General features: G+C 34.6%; 3 protein-coding genes across 3 annotated transcripts; 2 read left to right on the top strand and 1 right to left on the bottom strand.

Moving 5' to 3' along the window:
* Positions 1-4,141: 4,141 nt before the first annotated feature.
* Positions 4,142-6,632, top strand: LOC108345195 (probable leucine-rich repeat receptor-like protein kinase At1g68400). The gene is made up of 3 exons (XM_017583775.2): positions 4,142-5,194; positions 5,365-5,754; positions 5,839-6,632. The coding sequence occupies exons 1-3, from the start codon at positions 4,324-4,326 to the stop codon at positions 6,435-6,437; spliced, it is 1,860 nt and encodes a 619-aa protein (XP_017439264.1). The 5' UTR covers positions 4,142-4,323; the 3' UTR covers positions 6,438-6,632.
* A 1,918-nt stretch (positions 6,633-8,550) lies between these two features.
* Positions 8,551-10,362, top strand: LOC108345743 (probable aquaporin TIP-type alpha). Its single transcript, XM_017584478.2, has 3 exons — positions 8,551-8,918; positions 9,177-9,427; positions 9,725-10,362. The coding sequence occupies exons 1-3, from the start codon at positions 8,786-8,788 to the stop codon at positions 10,109-10,111; spliced, it is 771 nt and encodes a 256-aa protein (XP_017439967.1). The 5' UTR covers positions 8,551-8,785; the 3' UTR covers positions 10,112-10,362.
* Positions 10,363-10,466: 104 nt separating this feature from the next.
* LOC108345742 (uncharacterized) lies at positions 10,467-15,696 on the bottom strand. The gene is made up of 6 exons (XM_052866859.1): positions 15,017-15,696; positions 14,153-14,272; positions 13,980-14,033; positions 12,497-12,660; positions 11,148-11,330; positions 10,467-10,848 (listed from the first exon to the last, which is right to left on the bottom strand). The coding sequence occupies exons 1-6, from the start codon at positions 15,422-15,424 to the stop codon at positions 10,623-10,625; spliced, it is 1,155 nt and encodes a 384-aa protein (XP_052722819.1). The 5' UTR covers positions 15,425-15,696; the 3' UTR covers positions 10,467-10,622.
* Positions 15,697-16,294: the final 598 nt, after the last annotated feature.

Raw genomic sequence — 16,294 nt, 5'->3', positions numbered from 1 at the left:
TGTACTGATTGTAAGACCCTGAAAAATTAAATGAAAATGTGAGTCTCGAGTCATTAGAAGATTAAGAAACTCAAAATGTATAAGTTGTAACAAAAGTTCAAGTTAGTGTGCAAAATACAATGTTGTCAACTTTGACATGGTTTAATATTTTAATTATAACTTTTTGTACAAATTATATATTGATTTGATTCCTTTTTCATTGGAAAGTAGACTCGAAGAGCTTCGATTCGAGTACTCGGATACGTAATTACGACACTTGGAAGGGGTTCAACCGAACTGACAAAGTTGTCAAAATCCTTTCCACTCGATGGTCAACTCGCTGGGCGAATTTACCCTGCGAGTGAACGTGTTCTAATGCGTTTTTGACTATTTAAACGCGTTTTTGGCCATTTTTGGCTATTGAAGGACGTCCCAGGGGACATGAATGGTTCCTAAGTCGAACCAGAGGCCAGAGTACGGAGGTTTTGGAGTAGAGGGGCTTTGGAGCTGTGTTTTGAATCGGGGGAACGTTCGCAAAGTGTTTTCGAAAGGCTAGCTAAGGAGAAAATCGTAAGGGGAGCTAACCTTCAGTCTTTTTTTTCTGTATGATCTTAAATCTTGTATATGTATAGGATTTTGATTCTCTTTATGTTTTGTTACATACTTTAAATCGGTGTACGATTTGGATTTGGGATATGCTTATGTTTTGAATCTGATTGAGGATTAATGGAGAGCCTTTGTTTCTATTAAGCATTTTGAATTAGTGGAAGGTTTTTAAATGAAGGAATGCTTATGTCTTGATGATTCTGAATTTGTTTATGGATTTAAAAGGAGATTAGGCTTATAATACGACATTTTGAATTATACTGTTTATCCGTTGTCTCATGAAAATATTGATTTTAGATGTTTACAAGATTTTGATGAATCTGGGCTGTTGATTTGATAAGTGAAAATTATATATGGTTTGGGTATTGATTTAAGAAGATAGCTGATGATGGAAATGAAATTTGTAGAGTTAGGACATAAATCCTTGATGTTTGAGAGTATTTTGGTATCTATGATGATTAAGGATGAATTTTGGATGTTTGGAAAGTCTGTATAATGAAAGGAATAGTCGGAATAGCCAGGAAAGTGAATTTTCGTGTTTCTGGGTAAATTATGAACAGTTAATCGATTAACCTGCAATGTTAATCGATTAACATCATAGATAATCGATTAACACCATGCTGAATTTGTTTTTAGAGGTTATGGGGTTTTGGATGTCCGTTTTGGACGTTCTTTAGGTCGTTTTGGGGGGTTTTGACCATTCCGGAGCCATTGGTCAAGGTTTCCAAGCTGTTTGAACTACTTAAGTATTCGGATTAATAGGTCGTAAAGAAATATGTGTTAATAGGTAATGTTTTATGTGATAATATGAAATGTTTGAGAATGTAAGAGTTGTTTCTTGAGATATGACTAAAGATTATAATATATTGTATGTTGACATGTGTATTTATGAATGGAAAGTATGGAATAGAGTTCCTAGGAGAAACTTCTTATTGATTTGTGTCAAGTGTTGTATGTATGAATGTAGGACTCCGACTTAGGGGTTCATTCTGATGCTCTAAATAGTCTCGATCTCACGTAGAGAGAAAGTTATGTGGTGGAGAGTGGGAAATCTTACCGAAGATCCACTTTGGGGGGACAGAGTAGAAAAGATGTAGCTTTAGTGGTTATATTCATATCCGAAGATCCAGTTCGGGGGACAGAGTATGATAGGATAATTGAGCTAGCAAGTAAGTGCATCCATATCCGAAGATCCACTTTGGGGGACATAGTATGATAAGATGTATCTTAGTAAAGTACCACTGCAAGTGTAGAATCAGCTAAGAGTTCAATATTCATATGATTATCTGGATGAGTCTAGTTTATGATAATTGTGGTATGTTTATTGTATGATTGAGTAATTTGACTTGTAAATTGAAAATTATGTTATTAATTTAAACATACCATGTTGTTTTCTGTTACATTAGCTCACCCTTGCTTTGTCTGTTGTGTGGTTGTTATTTTGTGTTGTGTTTTCTCTCGGTGATGATCATCCGGTAGGTGTGAGCAGAAGGTGATGAGATGTCGGTGGAGTAGGCATTAGATGGAGGATCGACTGGGGTTTGTATAATTATGAGGAAATTTATTCCTCCATCTATCAACTGTCTTATTATATCAATAATGTAAGAACTCTATTATAGTTTAATGTTATAATTATTGGGATGTTACACCGATGATCGATTCAAACAAGTACAATATGGACAAAAAAAATATTCATAATTCCTTGTATTGAAAATTTATATAATAGGAGTTTCAAACAAATATGTCATGTTATTCAGTATAAGAAGGTTATTGTTAAAGTACTTATAGTTAGAATGCTTTCACGGGAGTGAGAGTGTAATAATAAAATGGACCCATACATAAAAAAAGTTTGTTATAAATTTAAATATAAATCTAATTCTTACATTAAACACGATCTAAAATATAAAATCCATAAATCTCTTAAATAAGTTTGATTTATATCATAAGTGTTTCACACCTTTAAAATAGAGGTAAATTTTAACTAATTTTAACATGTTTAATGAGAATTTCTAAAATACATCGACATTCAAATTTAATTATTATTTTTATATTAAGTTTCAAAGAAGAAGAATTTAAAAACAAAAGTAAATAAGATTAGTATAATTAAACAACATTATCTATTTCTTTTAAGCGGTTATTTTATACCAAATTTAAAGAAGGGGAGTGTTTAGCAATATTTTTTAATTGAAAATGACAGATTTAATGAATCCATAATCTAAAACTATGTGTCTTGAATGAATTAGTACAAAACTATTCCTATTTAATCAGTAATATCAATGAATAATATATAATAGGTTTAAAATTTAAATGTTCGAAGGGAATGTGCTCTTACTCACAGGACCTCTCTCCATCCAAGAACTTTATCTTCTAGAAATGATAAAGAGGCAAGAATTGACATTGAAAAAAAAAAAAAGAAATCTAAAAAAATCTCAAAGACTAAAAGGTTCTCTATGATTAAGAAATTCAATAAAAATAATATTCCATTATTCACAGTAGGTACACCAAAACAAATGTAAAAACAATAAATATGTTTCAATCCTTAAAATGATTCATTAATTATGGCATAATCAAATTAGTTAATAAATACGAACATGCGTAGCCACGAATCCACGGCGACTAATCAGTGTTTTACTTTATCTTCCACGAAACCCTTTTTTTTTGTTGTTTTTTCTCAACGGATAATCACAGTTTTGTTTATGCTATAAGACCAAACTGGCACATAATGCAGCAAAAGATAAACACAACAAAATAATTTACTTTTTTATCAGTAGGAATTAAATACAGATGAATGAATTTAAAACCCTTCACAGTTACTCAGCCAACTTAATTATTGGACAATGAAATAATTCACTTTAGATTAATTTAATATGTTCTTTAATAACGAAAATTAGTTAATATATGAAAACTTACTTATAAATTGAATAAAAAAAAGGGTTAAATATGTTTTTGGTCCTTTAACTTTCAGCGAAAATTGGAATTAGTCCATCTTCAAAACTTTGGTCTAATTTAGTCCCCAAACTTTAAAAATGTGTGAATTTAGTCATTTTAACTAAATTTTGTTAGGTTTATTTGATGTTTTAAGTGTGTTTCATGATAGCATTTGAGTTGTTTATCCCGTTTGACACATTTTTGCTCCAATGTTCACTGATAAATGCGTTTGAAACATCAAATAAAGTTAACCAAATTTGATTAAAAGGACTAAATTCACACATTTCTAAAGTTTGGGGACTAAATTAGTCCAAAGTTTTGAAGAGGGACTAATTCCAATTTTCGCTGAAAATTAAGGGACAAAAACATATTTAACCCTAAAAAGAAAAGGTAAGCAACCATGAAAATGTCCAAATTAAAGATCATTGACATTCCCTGCTTCCCACGATGTCACTATATTTGAAACAACCAACATTTCTTATTCTTGAACAACTCAGTTACCAAATAAAAATGTGGAACATTGCATCATGCAAGATCCTATTATGAAAGCTGTCATCTTATGTAACTATAATTAATATATTATATACTCAAGTGATATAATAATGTTCACAAAGAAACTGCAAAACATTGTTCTGATCGTTCCTGTTCAACACTATGTTCGGCAACTTAGCACAACTTTACTTTGTCAACATCGTCAAACTGTGAAATCATTGGAGACAAAAGAGGATATGATATGATTCACTTTGCTAATAATCCCTGTTTGGTTCAAAAATCCATGTCAAGTTGTTTTGAGCAATTTCATCCACCATCATGAGCTTGGCCTTTACCATAAGCTTTTTATATGTGGTCTTGTTTGTGTCATTCAAATCCAACATGGTGTTGTGCGTTGAAATTGGGGAATTCTTTCCAGAAGAAAGAGATGCTTTGATACTCATAAGGGATTCTTTGAATTCATCTGTGAATTTGCATGGGAATTGGACAGGCCCTCCTTGTATAGACAGTCTGAGTAGGTGGATTGGAATCACTTGCTCAAATTGGCATGTTGTTCAAATTGTTCTTGAAGGAGTTAACCTTAGTGGTTATCTACCTCCCACATTTCTTCAAAACATAACTCTCTTGAGCCAACTTGACTTCAGAAATAATGCACTTTTTGGACCATTGCCAAGCCTCAAGAATTTGGTGTTTTTGGAACAAGCCCTTTTATCATTCAATCATTTCTCAGGGTCAATTCCTGTGGAGTATGTTGAACTTACCAGTCTGAGAGTGTTGGAGCTGCAAGAGAATTACTTACATGGTCAAATTCCACCCTTTGATCAACCATCATTGACAAGTTTCAATGTGTCATATAATCATCTGTCAGGGCCTATTCCTGAAACTTCTGTGCTGATGAGGTTCCCAGAGAGTTCTTATGAAAATAATTCAGATCTTTGTGGAGAGCCATTGAATAAGTTATGTCCTATTCAACCTCCTGCCCCATCTCCAGCACCATTTTCTGCACCGCCTCCTTTTGCTATGCCTCCAATTCCAGCAGTGAAGCCAAATAACAGGTTTCAAGCATGGACTGTTGCTGTGATTGGTGCTGCAGCTGCACTGATTCTTCTTTCTCTGATCAGTTTTATTGCTTTCTTGTTTCGTAAAAGACAAACAAGTGGAAAAGAAGTAAGAAGAGATGATTCAGCTGGTAAGATATATCTTATGCATATCAATTCTACCATTCACTTTATTAGCAGCTTATTGCAATGCTATTTTGCAAACTTAGAATTTCCTGTAGTAAAATGCAATTTCAGGCTGATTCAGGATTTCTAAAGGTGTTGAATTGAACTCATAAATGTTTTGAATTTTCTAATATAGGGCATGTTTTTGGGGCATGGGCAAAGAAGATGGTGGCTTCTGCTGGGGGCAGTGATGTTTCTGAGAGATTAGGCAGATTGGAATTTTCCAACAAGAAACTACCAGTTTTTGACTTGGATGATTTATTAAGGGCATCAGCAGAAATTCTAGGAAGAGGGAACTTAGGTATTACGTACAAAGCAACTCTTGAAACTGGAACTGTTGTTGCAGTGAAGAGACTTAACCACATGAATGAACTGAGCAAGAAGGAATTTCTCCAGCAGATCCAATTGCTAGGACAGATGAAGCATGAAAATATAGCAGAAATAATCTCCTTTTATTATTCAGAGGAGCAAAAGTTGGTCATATATGAATTTACCTCTGATGGCACTTTGTTTGAACTACTACATGGTTAGTTTTGATTCTTTCCTTCCTTAACACAAAAGAATTAACTTAAAAGTTAATACTCTAACATTCATAATCTGCTGGTGCTAGAGGGTAGAGGAATTGGAAGAATGCCACTTGATTGGACCACAAGACTTTCTAGCATCAAAGACATAGCAAAGGGTCTTCTTTTTCTTCATCATTCCTTGCCTTCTCAAAAGGTTCCTCATGCCAACCTCAAGTCATCCAATGTCCTAATCCATCAAGATAGTAAAGGGTACCATTCCAAGCTCACAGATTATGGTTTCTTGCCTCTACTCCCAGCCAAACAGAATGCAGAAAAACTAGCCATAAGGAGGTCACCAGAATTTGTTCAAGGGAAGAAGCTAACACGCAGTGCTGATGTTTATTGCTTTGGCATCATTGTGCTAGAGATTGTAACCGGCAAAATCCCTGGCCATATCATTGGTGAAATTGAAGAGACTACCAATGATCTTTCAGATTGGGTAAGAACTGTGGTGAACAATGATTGGTCCACAGATATATTGGATTTAGAAATACTTGCAGAAAAAGAAGGGCATGATGCAATGTTAAAGCTAACAGAGTTAGCTCTAGAGTGTACTGATATGACACCAGAAAAGAGGCCTAAAATGAGTGTAGTGTTGATGAGAATAGAAGAGATAGAGAAAATGAAAAAGGAGAGTGACTAAAGTTTAAGCACACTGCACGAAGTGCATCTCAAGAATGTCATTGTATTAATCTGAACACTCAATTCATTTGATAGAAACATCATCCAAGTTAGAAATGGCTTAACAACTGCATATAAGAATGTGAGAGAACATTTTTTTCCAGAAGAGATAAAATCTCTCTGATTATGTCCTCTGTTTTTTTTTTATGATTTTACTTTAGAAGACAGCAAAAAAAAAACTATGTAAAAAGGCACATTCTTTTAGCTAGATAGAATTTGTTAAAAACTAAAATTTTTGTTATCACGTTTTAAGATATAAAGTATCAGTTGTTCAAAATCACTTGGTATCACCATTCTGGATGTACTAGTTTTTGTGCCTTTTGCTTCAGTTATGACAGGATTTTGCAGAATATCAGAGTTTGAGCTGTTTATTGAATGAGAGTATGATTATTCTCTCCATTAGATAGATTCATTTGAGAGAAGGATAAGGATTATAATCAAGCATTTTGAGTTTGAAGATAGAATGACACTTTTTAAATATTTTTGTACCTCCTATTTTATTTCTTTATTTATCTCTATCTATTATTTCTCTATCAGATTAAATTATACAAGTTTTTCTTGTGGAGAACTTGTCACTATGAGTTAATATGAGGAACATGAACTGGGCCAAAAATATTTGGGCTAATCAAGCTTCTTCACATGGGGTACCTGCTACAGGCACAGTTACATCCACCTCTTACACATAAATAATTTGCATCTAAGCACTGCTTTTGACAAGCAGAGTAAGATGCAACCAAAATGCAGGAGAATACAGGAGGCAACTTCTGGAAATTACATATATACTACTTAAAATTCTTTACTGTTTTAACTTAAAAAGATAATTTGTCAATGTTTTTTATTTTAATCAAATATTATTTCTTAGACTTGATTATTCTCTTTATTACAATAAAATAATAAATTCATTAGAGTGGTATGCTAAAAGAAAGATCAGGTTAGATATGATCACTAGCCCAAAATTTAATCATTGATCAATTAATCTCATGTGTTAACCATGTTAAAGATCAAGTTAATTTTCACTTGTCACAAAGTGCGAGTAGAACTGTCAAAATGGGTCACAACATGCGGGTCAACCCAATCTACCACGGGTTTGAGTTTGGAAAAAATCTATTTTTTTTATATGGGTCAGATTTCAATCCGACTTATTTAAATTCGACTCATGCGGGTTGAACCCGTGGTGGGTTGGGTTGGCCCACCAATCCACCTATCTAATTTTATTTTATTAAAATTTAATTTTAATTTATAAAAAAATATTTATTTCTTTTTTTGCTTGAAAAAATTATTTAAGTTTTTTATTTTTAAAATTAATTAAACATCCATGTTGGGAGTGAAATTTGTTTAGATTTAAATTTTAGAAAGTTTGTAATTTTTTTTATTTAAAAAAATTGTGATTAAGTGAGTCAGTAAGTCAATCTGTTTACTCTCCAACCTGTGGTGGGTCGGATCGAGTTTGAATTTTTTTGACTCGCTAATAAATAAGGCAGGTTGAATTGACTTACTAACTTACCAACCCGTAGTGGATCGAGCCAGATCGAGCTGGGTGGCCCGGAACTAGGTGACCCGTTTTCACACTTCTAGGTTCATCGAGTATCACGATATTATAATTTTAGAGAGATTTTCTAGGTTAAAAAATTGAATGGCATAGGTGTACTATTGTCTAAAACATTTCCTCTAAAAAAAATTAAGTGGGACAAAGGTGGTAGTTAATAAGTTAAATTTATTAAATTCTACATGTAATTATAATTATATATAATGTTTAGATTTTGTTCGGTGAAAAGTTGGGTTTTCTAAACAGGAAAATAAATATAGAGATTGAATAATCTAATTTAAAATTAATAGAAAAAAAACTCACTTCAATGCACGAGTCAGCCAAACCTCTGAAACCGCAACCGCAAGGCTTAGCTGGTGGCTGCACTTTGGTTTTTGTCCTGTTCAGAAAATGTAGATTGACGTAACACTGCATCACATTGATGTTGATATGTGTAGCAAATAAAGAATGACTCAAATTGTAAGAAGCAGCCAACACATACCAATAAAACCACGTGTAAACCATGTAGCATTTCACGTACCTAGGTGTCTCTCGACTAAGTTCTACTCTGAGTTTCCCCTTATAAGCACGATCACTCCACCTTTTTCATACATGCACCATAGTTTCTCACCTTCCAAATCTCCATTCTGCAAAGAGAAAATCCTTTTCAGAAAAACGTAATACAGTCTCAGCTGGCCAAGGATCTTTGATCTTGAAAGGCTAGGTGTGTGACAACCTTAGTTGGTAGTCCTAAGGAGTTGTGCAAGAGTGAGCTTAATTTGCTGATGGCAACCCGCAGATATGCTTTTGGAAGGGCTGATGAGGCCACTCATCCTGACTCCATGAGGGCCACTTTGGCTGAATTTGCCTCAACTTTCATCTTTGTCTTTGCTGGAGAAGGCTCTGGCCTTGCTTTGGGTTTGTACATATTCTAAATCTTGGTTCATTCTTGGCATACAAATGTTTCTGAATTGTTTATTTTATGTTTACATGGGCTGACATTTCATGACATAACCTAATCTTCCTTAGCTGACACCTTTTCAGCTTAGCTAAAGGTGCTACTTAACCTTGGATTACCTTATACATGGATGCTAAGAATACACACACACATATATGTGTGCTGGTTTTTTATTGTGTGCTTGTGGAGGTGATTTGTGTGACTTCTCTTTGTTGCAGTTAAGATTTACCAGGATTCAGCTTTCTCAGCTGGTGAACTGTTAGCACTTGCACTTGCCCATGCATTTGCTCTATTTGCTGCTGTATCTGCTAGCATGCATGTATCAGGTGGCCATGTCAACCCAGCTGTGACATTCGGTGCTCTCGTTGGGGGGAGGATCTCTGTTGTTCGTGCAGTATACTACTGGGTTGCTCAACTTCTGGGTTCTATTGTGGCTGCTCTTGTGCTCAGGCTTGTCACTAATAACATGGTAAACTATTTTCTTTTACAAAATTATTTGTATATATCAAGGATGATGTATATAACGATGTTACTGTAGATGTTTGTTGTAATGATATCTTCTAACTAGAAGATTGCAAAACTATGGCTTAACCTTAATAATTATTTATAAATAAACTATATTTTGATTTGAAGTTTAAGGATTTTAAAAAACTTGAGAAAAGTAAATAATCATGTAGGTTCAGCATAATCATTTGAATTTTATGAGCGACATGATAAAAATTGGATTTTTAACTGAAACTGATATGTTTGCGGTTGCTTGTTGTAGAGACCATCAGGGTTCCACATAGCACCAGGTGTTGGAGTAGGACACATGTTTATACTTGAGATTGTGATGACATTTGGGCTGATGTATACTGTATATGCTACTGCAATAGATCCCAAAAGGGGCGCTGTTAGCAATATCGCACCCTTGGCAATTGGGCTCATTGTTGGAGCAAACATCCTTGTTGGTGGGCCATTTGATGGAGCATGCATGAACCCTGCTCTGGCTTTTGGACCTTCCCTAGTGGGCTGGAGATGGCACCAGCACTGGATCTTCTGGGTGGGTCCATTGATTGGGGCAGCACTGGCAGCACTGGTGTATGAATATGCTGTGATCCCAATTGAACCTCCCCCACACCACCACCAGCCCTTGCCTTCTGAAGATTACTAAGTTGTTTCTACCAGTTGTTGCATTTGTGCATCAAAATGTGTTATCAGTTGCTTTTTGTCATCTAAATAAAATGGTATGCTTGTGTTTTCCTGTGTTTTTTCAGCCAGCCTTCTACTTGAGTGGTTACTAGGCTTCTGCATGTGCATGTTTATTTTCTTGATTTGGGGTCACAACTTCCAAAAACCCAGTTGAGTGTGTAGCTGTTGTATTTACACACTGAATAAAATGTGCGAAACCGTATGTTGTGTAGCGATGCTGCATCAGATTATATCACTCTTTCATGTAGATTACTATTACTCTAAAAGTAACTAACAGGCATTTAAGTAGGGAATACTAATAAAAGGACTGCAAAAGATAACAGTGGAACCATTCAAGATTTTACATTTGGCTTGTGTTACAGCAACTTTCACCTTGCAGAGGACTTATATATTGATTTAATCCAATAAAAACAATACAAAAGAGGAATATATAACAACAAATATATCCAGCTTACTAAAGTCAGTAGTGAATACTATACATCTACGGTTTCTGTTTGCTTATAAAATCTGGCGACCCAAGGGGCAAGTTGAGTATTATGAGGTGTCCTGGGGTTTGCAGAGTAATAATCAGACCAATAGCAAGGGCTGAGTCTATCAGCAAATTTGTTGTCAGCATAAAGGCAAAACGGTAGCCAATTTTCACCTCCATTCATTCTTCTCTTCCTTTCCCTTGGATAAGCTAAGGGTGCCTGAACATACCTGCAATTGTGTCAAAACCATTTAGCAACACAGCAAGTTTACTCATTTCCAGTCCAACCAACAATTATAATTAAAAAATAATAGGCTAAAACACATTTTTGGTTCTTCCTCTTGTTCTCCTTTGATTTTCATTTTTCTTGATGTTTCTGTTATCTTGTTGATTAAATTCATCTTTCTTTCATCTTTTTGAAATATTTACTTTAACACAATTGAAACTTATAAGTTTAAGAGACTAAACCGCAAAAAAATAAAGGACAGATGGTATTTTAAACCAAAATACAACTACTAACAGAACACACCTGATACCATCAACAACAGCATCCCAGCAGAAGTGAGTATGACCGAACACATGACAAGAAGACGCATCCTTCTTTCCCTTAGCTCCATGTATGGATCTTATTCGATCCTCAAGAGAGTCTGAGCCAATTATCTTTGGAAGGTTGGGGTAGAATAACATCCTCTTCTCGGGACAAAGTTCCTGCCTGTGAACGTGCAGCCATTACCACAATAAATCAATATACTCATCTTTAGAAGTAACACAATCACAAAAGTGTTATTGTTTAAGCAGCTCCTCAGGCACCAAGAGACGTGTATGATAAACTAATATCACGCATGTTGGTGTTTATGAGGAATTATGTAAAGAAAAGTCACAATTTGTACTTTGACATCATGCATTCAAGCATTATGGGCCACTTCTTATTAGTTTAGTTTTGGTGTCCACAAGAGCCATGTAACTGAGTGGATTCTAGACTCATTTGGAAATTAGGAACGTGAGCACCATTACACTGACATAAACATCATCTACATAGCAATAAGGACAGAAAAACTTGCAATGCAGATAAAACAAGTGATGTGGCTAAGCAGAAGAACAGTTTTACGTAGTTGGCACTGACAACAACATAGCTACAAGCCTACATCTAAAAAATGAGCGAGGGAGACTAAAAGGGACTTTAGAGAAAATTACCAAGAGGGTTCTCACGGTGAATATCTGAGAATTGGTTTTTTAGCCGAATCCTATAGCGTCGAGTGATTCATGCAATAAATAAGGTTAATTGTTCTTACGGTAGTTGTTATTACCTACATCTTTTCACAAGTGTCAAATCATATATCTTCAGCACAGAATTGGAAGGTTACATAGCACAACCTTGTGAGTTTTTAGGAATGAGCTATCCTTTACATAATGCAGGGCGAAATTAAAAAAGAATAGATGGCTACGGTCAAGCAAAATATCAAATAACACCATGGATTAAGTAACTGCTAGTCTGCTACAAAATTTCCAAGTCAATCATCTGAATTGTTCAACACAATAAACAGTATCGTGTAACGAGATCATGTGTGATAAATCTATGAACACTAATCAATTTCTCCGGAAAACCTAAGTTCTATAGTGAAAAAAAAAATACTACAAAAGGGAATTAATTAAAGTTTTTCAGGTTGTCAATTAACCACCACAGTGCCACAACATAATCGGTTCCCAGAGATGATTAGGAAAGAACAGTAAAGGAGTAAAGGACTACTGCATCATTTTCGTAACATGATTAGATAGATTGTCAGACCATGTCAGTTCAAACAGCACATCATACATGCATAGAAACAAATGAGTAAACCAGACCAATAAAGCTGCAATTTAAATGATAGATTTAACCACCTGGGAACAAAATGGGAAAAGGTAATGATGTGATCACAGGTCATCTGAACGTCCTTTATTACTTCCATTTGTTTATCATTCATGGCATCAAAATATGAAGCGAGGGACATATCACCACTTGAAAGGCCCTCTGGCCACTTGCACGCATAGAAGTCTTTACATGCCTAAGAAAAGGGTATAGATTTCCATCAATATCTATCATATTGGAAACTACTTGAAAGTTAGAACAAAACTATAGCAATAGACATATTTGAATACTAAAATGCTATTCAAGAAGAATCTTCCTACCATTATCTGAGCACCTAACTTTGCCCAAAAGCAGGCACAAGGAACTGTAAAAAATAATATTTTATGTCCGGAGCTAAGTCGTGTATTAGAGTGACACTTTTAACACAGTTAGTTCTATTCATTTCATTAAGGCCAAATTGATGGTATCCCTAATACCCAAAAAAACCAACAGCATTATCTATATTCTTTTACAACTTACTACTTCCCCACTGTGAAGAACAACCTCCAAAAAATGTACTAAATGTCAACGAAGCACGGTCCATTTTAACATATGCTGAAATGTAAGTCTTGATTTTAAAGAATGGTAGCGGCAAGAATCAAACTCTCAAAAGCTAGATCTTTTAGGTGACGGTTTAAAATTGATTTTACATCTCTAACAACTTTGCATGAAGCTTGCATCACAACAACCAACCTACATTATCTTGGATATATATCATCAATCTAGCGTAATACAGCCCTTACAAAACTGTTGAGAGATATCTTCCGGCTGCGGTTCTCTGATTTAGTGCTCCATCTTACGAAAAGAGTGAATAGTGCATTGACTTGGGCAGCCTTTCCACACAATATCAAAAGCTGAGCTACTCGGTTTCTTCTTATCTTATCTACCACTAAAATCTTTGCCTTTACCATGGTCTATATCATGCTTGACTTTCTTCTTGGTTATCGTTTGCTCCTTACTACTTTGCATTTTTTCTTAAAAAAAAGATATATAGATAATGTCAACCTTAAGAGTGACTCAGCATATTGTTTTATCAGGACTTGATTGGAAATTTCTAAATTCTACCAACTAACTAATCTTGTTAATCTGATGACCTTAGCATGACTGATATATTTCAGCTCAATTGATTGGCTTAAGTGAAATTGTCCAACAAATATATAAACAATCCAAGAATTGAGACAGGTGATGTGAAATTTTCCAACATATTTACACAATAATTACCAAACCATCACAAGCATGGTATTTCAACACCAGGGAACAATTTCAGGGATCGTGATTATATTATATTTTGTACACTAGTAACACCATATCCATATACTTAAATCACATACATGTTTATCACACAAGACAGAAATTGGCCTCATCCATTATGCAGATAGTCCTTCTCAATCAAGCACTGTAGGAAATCAAGCGCATGATCAGACCATCAACTATTTTTTGCCAAATGGCTTACTAGGAGTTAAGGAGAATAGTCACCATCTCCAAAGACGGGATGCGAAAGCCTGTTATGTCCTTCTCTTTGTCAAAGCTCTGTCAAAGAAGCAGGTTGAGCATTCAAATAAATTGTCAGTAAGGAAAACTTTGGATCCAGTCCGCCACATGGTATATAAGATTGAGGAGCTAAAAACTGTCACTATATAAGTAATCACCTCATGATACCAAGAGAACAAAGGAATGATTCCTATTTCATCTATAACCTTTGGGTTTGTCTCCACTCCAATTCTATTACATGCATCAAGCAATTCACTCAGCTTTTCAAGAGAATCAACCTGAAAAAAAAAATAGAATGAACTGCATCATACTAAAACTATTACAACAAAGATAGAAGGATTCAACACGTATAAACCCCCGAAATAATGTTCATGGAATAAATGGAATGACATTCCAAAACAAAGTAACAAATCCTGTCCCATTATTTGTTTTCATTTTGGTGTGGAAAGCTCAAAGGGAAACTACGATCGACCGACCCAGAGTAGAAAAACAAGTCACTAATCTAGAACTCATTCAGATATTTAGACCGCAGGAATGTTATGGTTCATTCTGTGATCAAGTATAGGGATAACAGTTCATTGTTTACACTAAAGCATGGCCAAAACCAAATTTAACAAAGAAGCTGTAATTCATGATACATAATATTTAACAAAGTCAAACTAAAAGCATACTTTCAAATAATGGTTGGTTGCATAGCTAATTAAGTTGTCAAACAAACAAGTCCCTTTAGAATTGTGACACAGCTTTCTCCTGAAGCAAGTAACATGTGTCTATGGTGTCTCAAATCATAAGCATAGTCACGGACCATGAGAAAAAAAATCACACATTCAAAGTAAATAATATCACAAATAGCATCAAGAACCAAACATCCTTGCCTGACAACAAAAACCAGTCATTCAACCCAAAATTCTCAGTAGTTAGTCTGATAGAGGCATAGAATAATTTTCATCTGTAACAAATAGGAGTGTCAATCAAACATCACATATAATGCACAAACGTGAACCTTGCAATCAAAATCTTACATAATTCTGTCCATCACGGCGGCACCAAAGATCATGGTTTCCAGGAACATAGAAGACATGTTCAAACCTCTCTTTCAAAAGAGACATTGTCAAAACAAACTTGGAATATGTCTCAGCTACATCACCGGCCACAAGAAGCACATCATTTATGTGCTTCACATTAGACAAGCACTCTACCCACTTCAAATTCTCAGCATAGTCAGTGTGCAAGTCAGACACCACAAACACACTCACCCCCTCACTGTTACTGTTCCCCAAAACTGAAGGCACTATCTGAGGCCGTCCAAGGCCACCCCTTTTCATGTGTTTCCCATAACTGCACCTAACTCTCACTTGCTTGGAGAAATATGCAGTGTGGTGAGGATTGTGATAGAGGGTGAGACATGGAGGGTTAAACCTCACCAACATAGGCACAAGAAGCTGACAAAAAAAATGAAAAAAAGAAAAAACCCTTTGATATGATTAAGATCCAAATTCACCAGGGTAAACGAATGAAAAGGGATAGTAGTCAACTAGCTCAGAATAGAAAAATCAAGATCAAATTTGGAACACGAAAAAATACATAGGAAACATCTAACAAAATACCCCAAATCCAAAAGATCATGAGAAACTCACAAAAGGGTGGGAAAGCAATTTCATGATGAACTGACAGCCACGTGTAAGATGTGATTATTTAGGATATTTCTTACTTTCATTGTACTAGATTAATGTTGATTTAGACTACTTTTTCTGGGAGGAATTCTTTAAAAGCTACCTTTTTTTTTCTTATATTTGTTTAAAGTTGTTGTACAGGTTAAGTGTTATTACTAATTCATTTATTTAACTTTAACCGATTAATTAATCTTGATTCTTTAAAGAAAAAACATTTCATAGATTTTTTTTTTGTGAGTTCATCTGTTAATTCTTATGATTCTCATTTTTAAAGATTAGGCATCTCTTCCTATCGAAACTTTCATGAGCAAAGATTAAAACTTTCTATATTTCTTATCAATCAATTCGGGAAATTCTCAAAATTTCTGCCTCTAGATGAAAATTTACAAAAGTCTTTAATTGTATTAAAATTAGTATCTTTTGCTTGTATTGTATCTGATTTCTTTCTATGAATCCAGAACAATGCATATTGTGTCTATATTATATATATATATATATATATATATATATATATATATATATATAATGTATTAAAAGAAGGTAACCTTTTGTAACCCTAAAGAGTAACCAAAGTTTAAAACTAAGAAAGGACCTAAACTTTACCTTCCCAACACACTCATACAATGT

The sequence above is a fragment of the Vigna angularis genome, chromosome 8, assembly GCF_016808095.1.
Source record: "Vigna angularis cultivar LongXiaoDou No.4 chromosome 8, ASM1680809v1, whole genome shotgun sequence".
NCBI lineage: Eukaryota > Viridiplantae > Streptophyta > Magnoliopsida > Fabales > Fabaceae > Vigna > Vigna angularis.
Note: the sequence above shows the minus strand (reverse complement) of the source record. Positions and strands in the feature narration are given on the sequence as shown.

Coding starts and splice junctions, on each gene's coding strand:
- LOC108345195 (XM_017583775.2), top strand. CDS start 4,324: ATGAGCTTGGCCTTTACCATAAGCTTTTTATATGTGGTCTTGTTTGTG. Junction 5,195..5,364: donor AAGAAGAGATGATTCAGCTG/GTAAGATATATC, acceptor TTTCTAATATAG/GGCATGTTTTTGGGGCATGG. Junction 5,755..5,838: donor TTTGTTTGAACTACTACATG/GTTAGTTTTGAT, acceptor TGCTGGTGCTAG/AGGGTAGAGGAATTGGAAGA.
- LOC108345743 (XM_017584478.2), top strand. CDS start 8,786: ATGGCAACCCGCAGATATGCTTTTGGAAGGGCTGATGAGGCCACTCAT. Junction 8,919..9,176: donor AGGCTCTGGCCTTGCTTTGG/GTTTGTACATAT, acceptor TCTTTGTTGCAG/TTAAGATTTACCAGGATTCA. Junction 9,428..9,724: donor GGCTTGTCACTAATAACATG/GTAAACTATTTT, acceptor TGCTTGTTGTAG/AGACCATCAGGGTTCCACAT.
- LOC108345742 (XM_052866859.1), bottom strand. CDS start 15,424: ATGTTGGTGAGGTTTAACCCTCCATGTCTCACCCTCTATCACAATCCT. Junction 11,331..12,496: donor TTTTCCCATTTTGTTCCCAG/GTGGTTAAATCT, acceptor GCACGTTCACAG/GCAGGAACTTTGTCCCGAGA. Junction 10,849..11,147: donor GCTGTTGTTGATGGTATCAG/GTGTGTTCTGTT, acceptor ACACAATTGCAG/GTATGTTCAGGCACCCTTAG.